This window comes from Zootoca vivipara, chromosome 7, assembly GCF_965207765.1.
Source record: "Zootoca vivipara chromosome 7, rZooViv2.hap1.1, whole genome shotgun sequence".
NCBI classification, from domain to species: Eukaryota; Metazoa; Chordata; class Lepidosauria; order Squamata; family Lacertidae; genus Zootoca; species Zootoca vivipara.
In genome coordinates this window covers 44,068,791-44,082,516 of record NC_142590.1, presented here as the reverse complement: position 1 = coordinate 44,082,516, position 13,726 = coordinate 44,068,791, and the positions used below count along the sequence as shown (strand labels likewise).

The 13,726-nt window shown below is 40.0% G+C and overlaps 1 protein-coding gene across 7 annotated transcripts in view; it reads left to right on the top strand.

Moving 5' to 3' along the window:
• MAST2 (microtubule associated serine/threonine kinase 2) overlaps positions 1-13,139 on the top strand; it is a 155,937-nt gene extending 142,798 nt beyond the window's left edge. For 6 of the 7 annotated variants that reach the window (XM_035133526.3, XM_035133525.3, XM_088673239.1 and 3 more), the window contains 7 exons: positions 213-499; positions 1,476-1,691; positions 3,241-3,467; positions 4,712-4,834; positions 6,322-6,458; positions 6,895-7,082; positions 7,537-13,139. In XM_035133526.3, coding sequence (XP_034989417.2) covers positions 213-499; positions 1,476-1,691; positions 3,241-3,467; positions 4,712-4,834; positions 6,322-6,458; positions 6,895-7,082; positions 7,537-9,623 — 3,265 coding nt within the window. In that variant the 3' untranslated portion in view covers positions 9,624-13,139. The remainder of the gene's footprint in view (positions 1-212; positions 500-1,475; positions 1,692-3,240; positions 3,468-4,711; positions 4,835-6,321; positions 6,459-6,894; positions 7,083-7,536) is intronic. The other variant, XM_035133527.3, reaches the window with a different exon arrangement.
• The last annotated feature ends 587 nt before the right edge of the window (positions 13,140-13,726 follow it).

Below are 13,726 nucleotides of genomic sequence, written 5' to 3'. Positions count from 1 at the left end.
TTGACTGAAATACCATCACTTTCATTAACAAATGATAGCACCAAATTATCTTGCCTTTTTAATAAGCATGTCAAAGTTTGCTCCAACTAGATCACTCATTCTTGACTTTTGCTTTATTATTCTTGTATAACATTAACAGTAGCTGCATCTTGAAATCACCCAACTTCCTGAAAAATAAATTATCTGGGGTTTGTTCTGTTCTTTCCCCGCAGACTGCGTAAACATCTCTCAGTGTCTGAATCCTCTCACACAGAGAGTGACTCCAGTCCACCTCTGACTGTACGCCGGCGATGCTCTGGGCTTCTTGACATGCCCCGCTTTGCCATTTCAGCTGAGGAAGAAGGTAAAAAGAAACAGCTGGATGGGACACAGTCACGGGAAACCCATCCTCTTCCAATTCCAGAACAACCTGTGGAGCGAGAACTACAACTGGATGATGAGGATGGGTTAAAAACACCCTCTTCAACTATCAGTAATATGAGCAGCTCAACACTGACAGGTATGTGCCTTTCAAGATGGAAGCACTGTCCCCACTAGGTGCACTAATCTTATTGTTATTTGGGCAGGTCATTCTAAACATCTCCCTACACAATATGGGGCAGAAAATTTTTGCCTCCCTGGATGCTTCTGTTCTGTTGGGCATCTATGCATAGGCGTCATATTGAACAGGGAGTATGTGCATAAATGTCACATAGATCTGAACAGTGTGGGCGATACCACACTGGGGATCAACAATGCAATTTGGCACTACATGCACTGGATTTTACATTCATAAACCATATTCAGATGTTAACCCACACCTATATGTCCAAGGATCTGTCTGAGGTGAAATAGACAGACTTGGGTGGCAGGGAGTTGCAGTCTTGCTCACCTGTCACAGGTAAGGAGATTATTTCTCAAGAAGTTTGTTACTCAAGTTTGCACAGTTCCACTGGGCAACAGCTGGCTTTGCTTTGCTGTCATAAAAAAGCTGGACTGCTTTTCTGTTGGGTCCATGTTAAAATATTAAAAGCTATCTCATAATGCCTTCTATAATACAGAACATCTTGTTTAGAAGTAGCAAACAAACAAGTTGTGGTCTCTGTCCCCAACTTTTGTTGATAGACTAACTGGTCTTCTTTTTTCATCATGTTTGGATTTTTAATACTACCCCTCCAAAAAAATAATAAAAAACCTTAGACTTCTACTTCCAACACAGTAGCCAAGTTAGCTTTATTCAGGGTGTATGGGGTGAAGTTTCTTTGGCTTAATTATGTGTTTTTGTAGCAGAAGGAAAACATGGTAATTTTGTTGAGATTTTAACACCCCTAGTTAAATGCATCTATAAATAAGGCTTCAGGGCTTGGGTTTGCTTCTGAGGAAAGTTCACTGTCGGGCTGTGTGTAAACATGACTTTGATTTCATATACGTGCCTGCAGGGGAACAGACTGTTAGAAATTCCCTATGGTTCTAATCTATTTTAATTGATACTGTAGCTGGAAGCACTACAGACTTCTCTGATCAGTGCACTCGCAGTAATAGCAACGAGGGCCCAGAGTTTACTACTCCTAAAGCCACAAGTGACTTGGCAGTGCGGCGAGCCCGACATAGGCTACTGTCTGGGGAGTCTGGGGAAAAACGGACCACGCGTCCTGTTAATAAAGTGATTAAGTCAGCATCGGCCACAGCCCTCTCTCTCCTAATTCCCTCAGGTAAGATACAGAAAGAATATTATTTGGGTGACTTGCTTAAAACCAGAGGAGTTTTAAGCACTTGAGGTAATACCTTTATATATTTCAAGTTGTGCCAAGATTCATTTAAAGTCATGTTGTTTTGGCAGTGAAGATGTAATGATTTGCCATTTATAGCACAATTATATATCAAGGACAGCCATTTATTTGTCATCTTTTTAACTACATCTACCATAAGCTGTTTTATTATAGTTTCTTAACATGCAGCTTCTTTTGTTTGTAGATGTTTATAGAGCAGCATGCTAAAATTGCAAGCATGAGAAAAATGTAGGTGTCTTGCAGCTGTGCAGGCATCTACCGACATTACTGCATTTCAGGAATTTCATGAACAGCTGAGATGGTGCAAAGAAATGCTGTAATGGATCAAGTTACTAAGTGCATTTGAACCATAGAAATAGAAATCTAACTTCAATGTGCCAGCAATATGGCCCTAGGCAGCTATTTGCATATAACCCTCTCCTGATGGCTCATTCTTAAGGAGCTGTGCACTGTTCCCTGCATGTAATTAGCTGTAACATTCATTGAAAGAACAAGCTGTGGATGAATTCACTAGTTAAGTCAACAGAATGAGTTTCAAATGGGTAAAATTCACTTTAATGAAATGTAATAGTGATGTTTATTTTTGTATTATTGTAACTATTTGTTTTATTATTGTGGAATTTCCAAAAGAAAGCATTTGTAAAAATTAAAAGAAGAATAAAAAATAATAAGTTGCATTACTGAAATAAATGCACTTTTTGACAATATTCTAATTTCCCGAGTTTCACCTGTACTAGACAGTATGGTTAAACAGTGAATAAGGAATATGGCAATTCAGTTCACAGCCAGTGGCTATGGATGAATATCCTTTATGAAGTTGCTTAATCCCACATCATTTTGTGGTATTAAATGCCTTATTTTGGGGCACTGTGCAAAAGTGCTTCTTTTTAATGTCCTGACTTCTGATTCAAGTGGCCATCAGTTTCATTTCATGTTCCTAGGGTCTGTCGGTTTATATGAAACATTTCTCTATACATTCATATTTTTCTAAACTTCTGTCATGCCCCCTGTAATTTTTCCAAACTAAACAGCCAAAACACTTCAGGCTTTCTTCATGAGGGAAGGTGCTCTAACCTGTTGATCATGTTAAGCCTGTCAAAGCACTCCTTTTGAGATAGGTGATTTTACAGAAGAAGAAAAATGCATAGCTTCAAATCTGAAATCAGAATATTTTTTAGGACATGCTTACAGGTAAGTTACAGAATAAGGGAATAACTTGGCTAGGTTAGCTGTGACAAGTAATGCACAATCCTGATATTCCGTTTCTCTGGTGTTGATTTGTTAAAACATATTTTCAGTGGCCAAGAAAAGAGGAATCAAGTGTCACTAGGCTTTTTCAAATGCAAGTGCTATAATTCTACAAGTGTTACAAATCAATATATTTGGTTCCGCTTTCATAATTTAATGCACATTGTATTTTCTTTTGAAAACCAGGCTTTCTAATTTGCTGTCCTTCTTTATTTTCATGTAGAGCACCATACGTGTTCTCCATTGGCTAGTCCAATGTCCCCTCATTCTCTCTCCTCCAATCCATCTTCAAGAGACTCGTCTCCAAGTCGGGACTTTTCTCCCGCTGTCATGAATCCCAAACCACCAATCATCATCCACCGAGCTGGGAAGAAATACGGCTTCACACTTCGTGCTATTAGAGTCTACATGGGGAACAGTGATGTCTACACAGTGCAACACATGGTCTGGGTACGTTTGTCTCAGTCATGATATGACTCGCTTATAGCCTAATTTGGAAAGAACCTTTAATTAACTAGGCCCAATAAAACCCCTTGTTTTTCCTTAGTACTTCCCAGAATCAACGTGGAAATGGTGCCTCTCTTCTACAGAAATATATTGGGTGGGGGTGGGGAGCTCTCTATCAGAGTTGTAACCCCTGGGTTAATTACATTTAATTCCTTCTGAGCTGTGTTGACAATGATGGTCTGCTTCGGATCATCTCCTTCCCTTAGGATTTTTCACACATCTGCCTGGAGTTGATTACATGTCTTAAAGCATCACTGTCTTCCCACTGAATTGACTAGGGATTTGGAATTCAGTTCAACTGTGAATTATACAAGGGGCTTGCTGTGTGTGCTTGCTGTTTCTCCTTCACCCGTATTCTCAGACAGCCTGTCTTGTATACGTGTTCTCTTTTTGAAGTTTATATGCAATTGTTTGCCAGAGCCATTCCCCACAAAGAATGTTTCTCAGTTTTAATTGCATGATGCTCACAGGTTAAAAAGAAAAAAAGAAATGGGAGGGGAAAGAGTGCCCTCATTTCCCTATAGACATCACTTAAGGTTTCCTCATCAAAATGGTGATTATTGTTTGAATCTAATTATCAGTGATACAATAATAATATGGAATAGAATAATTGCTTTTGTAAATCTGCTTCTGATCCTTATTCTGCTTGACCTTGACAAGGACTGCATTATGTAGAGAACTTAGCTGTCATAAGGCACAGGATCACATGCCACAAATTGAACACGTCATCATTTGGGTTGTTTGTTTTCATGGTTGCAATTGACTGTTTACCCATCTTGACTCATAAATATTCATAACTATTTGTATTGGGAGAGAAATTATTATTAATAACTTAGAGGTGAGTAGCAGAACCACACCACATGCCATGCAGCGAAAAGGCCCCAGGTGCAGTCCCTGACATCTTCAGATAGGAAGATAAGCTGAGAAAGACCTCTGCCTGAGACCTCAAAGAACATATGCTAGATAGACGAGTGGGCTAGATGAGCCAGCGGTCTGACTTGGTATGAGGCAGTTCATTTATATCTTCACAAAGGTCCAAATGAAAAACTTGGTACTGAGCATGGCATCGCCTTATAGCACATAGTGCATAGAAATTCAGAGACTGGTTTGTATGTAGAGTTGAGGGCAGGTGACATGAACAGATGATTCTGTTTGTTGAAATTGATGTATCGTCTCTATATTGTCAGCACGTAGAAGAAGGTGGCCCTGCAAGTGAGGCTGGTCTGAGAGAAGGAGACTTGATAACCCATGTGAATGGAGAGCCTGTACATGGACTGGTTCATACTGAAGTGGTGGAGTTGGTCTTGAAGGTAAAGATGGAGTATACACATGTGCTGTGTGACAAGTGCAATGTGCATAAACATAAAAACTTAATAAAAAAAGATTGCTTACTCCAAGGAGGTTCTCCTGGAATATCCCTTTGTGTCATTTTGGTGTCTGACAGATACCCTTTATTTCCCCAGACCTTTATTTGCTTTATCTTGCTGTTGCTCTTTATGTTGCTCTTAGTATGCTGTTCATTAGTTTTAATTATTTTATTTGTATTTTGATTAGTATGTTGTACACTGTCCTGAAGATTGGTTTTGAGAGGCAGGGTAAAAGTTTCAAGGAGTCTTGTATTGTTAAGGCTTCTGCAAGAGCCTAGCATATTGTACTAGAAAAATAGATGCAGATGAACCAAAACCATTAATAGCAGCATTATTAAAACTTGAATCCTCTTTCACCATAAGGAACATGCTCTTTGAATTATTCTTCTGATTTTTAAGCTGCAAAACACTATTTTCTCTTATTGCTCTCATCATAGATTGAAAACAATATTTTTTGAAGCATTTTGCTCTGATTTGTCTTAAAGCTTTTCCACATGTTAAATGTGAAATGATTTCTTTGATTTGGAAGGTCCAAATGCTTCTCTTCAGGGTAGTGCTTCTGATTTCGTTTTCCCTAACACTCAGACAGCAATATATTGTTGCTGGCAAAAAGTTTTATCTAGCTAGCATAGCATGTGTGCACTTTGGAGTGCTTTCTGGAATACAATTTCACAAGTAGATTAGTGCCTGTGACACCACAGAAGTTGCAAGCCTTCCTATGCTATGGAGCAGCAGTGGAGTTCAGTTGGAACTTGCTTGACAAATGCAAGGAGCAAATGCACTTTGAACCTGTTGTCTGAATGAGGAGTAATTTGAATACAGTAAATATTTCTAAAGATGGGTTCTGTTTGATGTGAATTCTTTAGCGCAGGGATGGGGAACTGTGCCCTCCTGTTGTTGTAGGACTCTTAACCTTCCAGCCACCATGGCCAATAGTGAAAGATGATAGGAATTGAAGCCCAACAATATATGGTGGTCCACATGTAACCACCCATGCTTTAGAAGAGGAAGGAATATCAAAGATAAAAGCAAGTAGAAGTTCTGGAATTGGGAAATGCTGCTTGAAATAATTTCTAGCCTGTAGCTGCTGGACATGTAATTTATTTGATTGTCTTCTGGTTACCTTAACAAATTTATGTTGAATAATGGGAATCACAGTGTTGAAGCTATTTGTGGCTGTCCTTCAACTAGAAAAAATGTTGCTTAATTAGTTGAAAAACCTGTGACTCAAGAAGACCTTCTAGCAGCATTTTCTAAAGACAAAATGAATAAATACATATTGGAGAAGAGGAAACAGAATTACAGAGGCTAATTTAAGTCACACAGTGGTAGACTGGTATTTCCCCTAGCATTAACATCCAGCCCAACCAAAATACTCATGAGAGATAAAGGGATAAGTAAAATGTGTATGTGTGTTTTCTTGCTGGCAGAGTGGAAATAAAGTGTCCATTTCTACTACACCTTTTGAGAACACGTCAATTAAAGTGGGGCCAGCTCGGAAGGCCAGCTATAAATCAAAGATGGCAAGGAGGAACAAGAAAAGCAAAACAAAAGATGGACAGGAAAGGTTAGTGATGCTTTCTCTTAGGAAATGAAATTATGCTCTGATAACAGTTGCCAAGAAAAATTGCAAAAATATATTCTGCCAGTGAATGTTTTATATCGCAAGAATTACACAGTGAGAAACGATTTTAGTAAGCTATGGGTTGCAGCCAGAGTTCTGTAAGTGAAGTTCCTGCTTATGAACAGGGTGGTCTCAGAATTGCCTCCATCTGCACCTTCTAAAAATCTACTCTGAATTACTGTAGGGTCCTCTGCATGGGAATAGAACGGGGTAGGGTTGTAGGGATAAAGGGGAACTGGCAAAATTTACCCACCCACCCCTGCACCTGTCTACAGAAGTCTCTGCTGGATCCAAGTTTTCGCTGGGAAAAGATGCATATCAAAGATGCTGATCTATTCGTTTTTACAAATAATGATAGTATTCACTTTCACTTTCTCAGTAAGAAGAAGAGCTCTCTGTTCAGGAAGATTACCAAGCAGGCTTCTCTGCTTCACACCAGCAGGAGTTTATCTTCTCTCAACCGTTCTCTGTCATCTGGAGAGAGTGTTCCTGGTTCACCTACTCACAACCTCTCCCCTCGTTCACCAACACAGAGTTACCGATCTACTCCTGAGTCTGCACATTCAGGTAAAAGGGGAAGCAGGGAGTAGAGGGTGGCAGACCTTAAGCAAATCTTTTGGACCTGGTAGTAATAATGTAGCAATTTCTCAGCCTGAAGGGCACAAGGAGACATGTCTTACAAACTATCAGGGTTCCTAAAGTGAAGTATGAACCTCTTGGAAGAGGTGAAAGGGTTTGACAGCGAATTCTCTCACTGTGTTGTGGCCAAGCACCAAAAATTGTAATGTGGTGTAGAAAATAGTGGGGGAAAGCAGCACAATCGAGACAGGCTGTAGCTGACTGATACTTTCTGTTGCAGTGGACCATAACTGCCTAAATTCAACCCCACCTTTGCCAGGTTGCAGTAGCCAACTTATTTCAAATGTGATGCACGTATTATAGCAGTTCCTAATGTTTCTCAATGTATTTCCATGCTTCTTCTTTTTTTAAAAAAAATAATCCTACTTTTTTATGTTCACAGTTGGTGGAAACTCGTCTCAGAGCAGTTCACCTAGTTCGAGTGTTCCCAACTCCCCTGCTAGTTCGGGACATATCCGACCCAGCTCTTTGCATGGACTAGCACCAAAGCTTCAACGGCAATATCGATCTCCACGACGTAAATCTGCAGGGAACATTCCTCTCTCGCCACTAGCTCACACTCCCTCGCCAACCCCACAGTCTACGTCGCCTCAGCGCTCCCCTTCTCCTTTGCCAGGGCATTCAGTTGGCAGTTCAGGCATCATGCAATCATTTCCTGTCAAGTTACACTCATCCCCACCTCTTGTCCGACAGATTTCAAGGCCCAAAAGTGCTGAGCCGCCAAGATCCCCTCTGCTGAAGAGAGTTCAGTCAGCTGAAAAACTTACCTCCCCTCTCTCTTCAGAAAAAAAGATGTCGTCTTCGCGCAAGCATAGCTTGGACATCTCCCATTCAGAATTCAAAAAGGAGATGCTCCAGAGAGATCCTGGCCTCCAAAGTTGGCAGGAATCCATGAGTGAAACAACTGGAGGCAAAGTTGGACTTGCAGAAAAAGGGACCCTGCAGAAACCTTCTTCCAGAAAACTGGGACCTATTCGGCATGATAGGGTGGAGCGAAGGGAGTCTCTACAGAAGCAGGAGGCCATCACAGAAGTAGATTCTTCTGAAGATGAAACTGACGAAGGATCAGAAGATAGTCAAGATGGGAAGAAAATGGAAAGGCCAGCCTTCAGTAGAGACCACCAGGTTTCTGATCCTTTCTCTGAGGATATGAAGCGTTCTTCCAAGATGGAAAGCAAAGACAGTATGGAGGATGATGCGTTTCTTCCTGAGGAACCAAAAACTGTCAGTTTGCAGAAAGGGGCAAATCAACACCAACCAAAGGATGTTGCAAGGACACCACTGGCCGGTATAGATGAGTCACAATCTGAAGTTTGTGTGAGAACTTCTCCTATTGAAAAATTTGGCGACTGTGAAGCAGTTAAACTACCAGATTCTGAAACCCCATCAGAGTCAGGACAAGGCAATACTCTCAAACTTGCTAATCAGAAATGTGCCTGTTTTGAAGATGCTGAGGACCCTAAACAAACTCTGATTATCCAGGAAAGCATAGACTGCCCAGAGCAGGTGAAGTGCCTACCAGTGAGATATCTGCAGCTCGGTCAAGGTGACTGTTCAGGTCTGGCAAGTAGCAAAGATAACCTGAAGGAATTTGCTTCTACGGAAACTACTTATATGTTGTCTCATGATATTATGCCTTTGTTAGCACTTTCTTCTTCTACTTGCACAACTAGCACAAGCTCTCTTCCACTAATAAGCCAAATGGACTGCAAAGATGCACCTCAGAAACAGGAAGCCCAGTCTCTCAAGGAAAGCACCAGTATTCCGAACCTGACAAGCAGTGGCAAAACATCTGCACAAAGGTCTCCTGATGCTGAAGAATCACAAGGTTTGTCATCTGCAGCATCAGTTTCAAAGCACAAAAGTCATACAAGTGATACAAACTTAAATTGTCCTATAGGAACAGCCGCAGCTGAAAATGGAAAATCAGTTTGCCCAGCTCGTTTAGCAATAGGTGCAAAAGGCATGTTGGGCCCAGGAAATATTAACATATCTGGTTCAAGAGAACTAGAAAGAACAAGAGAAGAGTTCCCCCCGAAGGAACTGTTTCATATGAAAGAGAGTATGCCAAAGGAAGAAATGCAGGAAACATTAAAGGAAGGCCCAGACCCAGTAACAGCCAAACCTTTCAGCATAGGTAGTCTCATTAAAATATGTGGTTCCCATATTGGGTCCGAAAGCCTAGCAGAGTCTTTGGAGCCAGAGTGTTCAGTGGGAGCAAAAGAGAAGCCAGGGGCTGGTAATTCTAAGGTACCTGAAATTTTGGAGGACAGGTGGCAATTGCTTCCACCTGAAAAACAGGCAGATGGCACAGCAAGGCAGAGCACAGGGGTTTCTTCTGGACCAGATTGTAGCCAGAATTCCAAAAAGGAGACTGCTCTGATGCCAGGAGAAATCGGAGAGGCTGGAGGTCAATCACAAACAAGAGACTTCCTGTTGTCAGATGGTGACGTCATGAAGAAAACATAGCAACATATCTACATTCAGAAGCAAAAACAACATTAGTAGAACACAAATATAAAACACAAAACTTGTGCAACTTTTTTGTTGATTTGTGTTTTCACACTCTTGCCTTTTTCATTCTTGCAATTCTATTTTTGTACTCAGCATTTGATGCCTCTTAGCAGGGTATCTTTAAAGCAAGATTAAAAAATGTTTTCCAAACTCCTCTCCCCCCTCCCCTAACATTTTTGGCCCTAAATTTGAAGCATTCTGTTAAATACCTACTTTCTTTCAAAATTCTGGGGAATTACATTTGCCAAATTAGACAGCTCACTTGGAAATGGCACATTTTGAGCACAAATTCCAAATTTTAGTCCTTGTTTCCAAAAATTTAGGTCATGACTTTTAAGTTGGCAAGGATTAAAATAAACACTTTTGATGGCAGACTGTTCTGAATCATTATGCCACCTCACATATTTTCTTACATATCATAGATGTCCATTTTATGTATATCTGTGAGGAAACCTTGTGTTAGCTTGTGCAATGGGGCAATACCCTCCTTTTAAAAAGAACGTTAAGCAAAACGTCAAACTAAAGTCTTTAGTTTATCTTGATTTTTTTAAAAGGCTTTGATTTAAAAGATTTCTTCTTCTCCCTTTTTAGAATTTGTAATCCTTTTTGCTCACAGTAGTCAATAACCTCAAAAGAGGCACATGGTGCTTCAGTTATGCTAACTCAGGAGTAAGGAGCCTATAGGGTTTCACTGTAATTGCTAACTTCAACTCCCATCATCCCTGCCTATAGGTCATGCTGGCTAGGGCTGATGGGAGTTGCAGTTCAATAACACCTGGAGGCCACAAGTTCCCCACCCCTGCTTTAGCAACCTTAGACATGTTGCTGGGAGAGGCAAACATTTGGGACTATCACACACCCAGTCTTATGGAGCTATCTTGATTGTTGTGGAAGAAAGTTAAAATCCAGCGAAGTGTTCTAAATTTTGTGAGTGAGAGAAGTGATATTCATTGATTCATCAGGAGGCAGCTAAGACCAAACCGTGTCTAAGTGAAATAGTCCCGTTAGCATTAGTGTCTTTCCCAAGTGTAAGTAGGTAATTCAGTCAATTGACCCTTCAGTCATGCAGAAAGTTTATTATAAGTCAACGTTCCCTTCCATTGTTTAATCCGACTACCTTTCTTAAATGTCTATATTTTCTAAGTAACCTTTTGAATGTTTTTGAAAGTTCAACATCAGTTGGTGCTTTTTGCTTAAAGACATCAGAATCTATGATACTGCACTCATACATACAGTATAGCACTAGCTGCAGCATTTCAAGTATATTACTTAATCAATCTAATTACAGTTTATAGGCAAAAGTAACTATTTCCATGAACTCCACAGTACTCACAACCTTGCCTAACAGAATGCATCTGTGTGTGTCTGTGTGAGCAGGGAAAGTAATTTTTTGCATAGTCTGCTGTTCTACCTACAGAGGTGATCACATGTTGACTAATAGCTCTCCAGGGCAAGCACTGCAATTCATTACAGCACAGCTTTATTGCTCAGCCAGGTTTCTGATATGAAGGCTCTTCCTGTACCATTTCTCCTTACAGAGCCTACATGTACTTTTTGACTTGGAATATGCTCTTAAATCCTTAATTTATTATAATCTCATTTCAAGTGGTGTCTTGCCCAAACTCCCTGATTCTCCCCACTACATATCCAATTATTTGGTTTTAGTTTTGGACCAATTTATTTTTGATTTGGGGTTTTCTTTATATTAGCCTGTGTGTGTGTGTGTGTGTGTGTGTGTGTGTGTGTGTGTGTAATAAAGGGAATAGTGTGTGTGTTGTAATGCTGAAGAAAGATCCATTGGCTTTCCCATATAGAATTTGAAGCTTCAGTACTCAAAACTTCAATAGTACCGGTAGTTCCCACAGTGATTTAAGACCTGCTAATCTCTCTAATCCTGCCACCAGTGCACAATAGCTAAATTTATGCATTAACGTTTTTAAAATAAACCATTAGGCTTTCCTCCATCCAGCCACACCTTTATTTTACCAGCCTTTCCTATCACTTCGCTGTGTTGCCCTCAGAACAGAGGCAACTGGGGCCTCAGTGAATACATACGTTTAGGGAAAGGGAATTTAGGGAAAGGGAATTGATTGCATAGCCACTCAGAAATGCACATTAACTTGAATAATGTAAAAATATTAAATGCATTGATTTACACTGTGTGAATTTGAGCCCCGGGGATGAATAATGTAGCTTCAAACACACCTTGTAGCATCTGTTTACACAAAGGCAGCCAAAGGATTTATATCTCTAGTTTAGCCAAATAAAGCATATTGGGCCACCTCATTTCTGTATAGATGCCACTTAGTTATTACCTTTTTATGTATTCATTGTACTATTACCAGGAAACCTATGTAATTGTTAGAGCGTGCAGAAGCCTTCATTTTTCATGTTGCTTGATATATTCCTGTAACTGTTGTCCCACTTCAGTAAAAATTATTGCCCACAAAAAATAGTTGCATCAAAACCACATAGCAGTAAATCAGATTTATTCTTTGAACATCTCATATATATATATATATATATAGTTCAGACAATCATGATGTTTCTGAGGGAAAAATTTAAGGTCTTAGGCTTAATATTTTTAAGTGCTTATCAGGAGGCAGCATGTGATGAGAGTTGAACTGATGTTACCATGTTGAGGAGACAGGTGTTTGCATAACTATAATCTAGTTAAGCCACTATATGTATACAGTGTTGATCCAGTTAGCTGAGACTGATCTCCATGATGTTCCATGAATGGGGGTGATTGGATAACTTTGTTTAGGCATGCAATATACACAGTCCCCTTAGCAAGTTGCTTTCCCACTTTCTCTTATTTTCGTTTGGTGTCTAGAATTCAACTTTAGTTTCCTTCATACAGTCTTTAAACCTTTCAATATCCAGCTGGTGCATTTCTCAGCAATACTTCACACCATTATATGGTGCATCTAAAACCATCAAATAGATATTAAGTGTAAATATTAGACTTTCGCCTTGCCTAAAAACCACTCCTGGGGAACAATGCCTAAGACGTTTTTGGTGTTTGTTATGCTACAGAAGAATACTCAACATAGACAGGGTAAAAGGAATGACCTGTGGGGCTTTTTTCTCTCATTAGCACTGAATTAAGGTGTTCTTTGGGATTTTGGTTTGTTTCTTCCTGTGGGGAGGATTGTGTCTTTCTCCAGTTTTCTCTTACTGGACATGAAGGATGATGCCGTACTTCTAGTGGGTGATTTTACAGCTGTGTGTGTGTTTACATTGTGTTTTGGTTTTTGTTATTTTGGAGGCTGTGAGCCCCCCTTTCAAGATGGGCTTCAATTTCAAGTTGGTGCCAATCAGCACCTGACTAGCAGAAACATAATGTTGGGATATAAGTGTTTTTAAAAACTTGAACAATTGCCACATAATAGAGGTGCAATAATTTTTATTCCTGTTGTACCTGCATGTTGATGTTCAAATACTCCTGAAATACACTTCATTTTTTTTTACATAAACCCGTGTCTTAATTATTTCTCTTCAGAGGTTTTCCTGTGATACGTTGCATTAATCCTGTGTTTCACTTGGCCCATGCTGAGTGTCCTGCAACAACCCTAATGGGCTTTGGTACAGTGGTTCAGTTCACATGTTGTAGCAAACTCTGTTTAATGGTTTACGGTAAACACAAAGATTGCTTCCACTAAGCCAAGTAGAAACCTTGGTTTCACATCATGGTTTGTTTGGAGCAAAACAAATGTAGTACTAAGCCAAGTTTTGTGATTCATTGGTCCCTCTTAAGTCTGTTTTATGATATGCAAATGCAACCAATGGGTGGAGGCATATGACTTGCCAGTTGATAATGTACTTCAGTGTTCATCTCAACTGCTTCTTGATACTGTGGACTGAGTGCCAGTGTTATAAGTACTGTGGTAATTTACCACTTGGTAAGTGGTCACCTGCACTCACTCCTGTTCTTCCATGAAATCTAGTTGTTTCATCATAACATAGTTCAGTATACTAGCAGCCTGGGAAGATGGCCATGGGTGGTGGGTGCAGTTTTATTTGAGCAGTCATCCTATGCCTTCCTACCACTGATA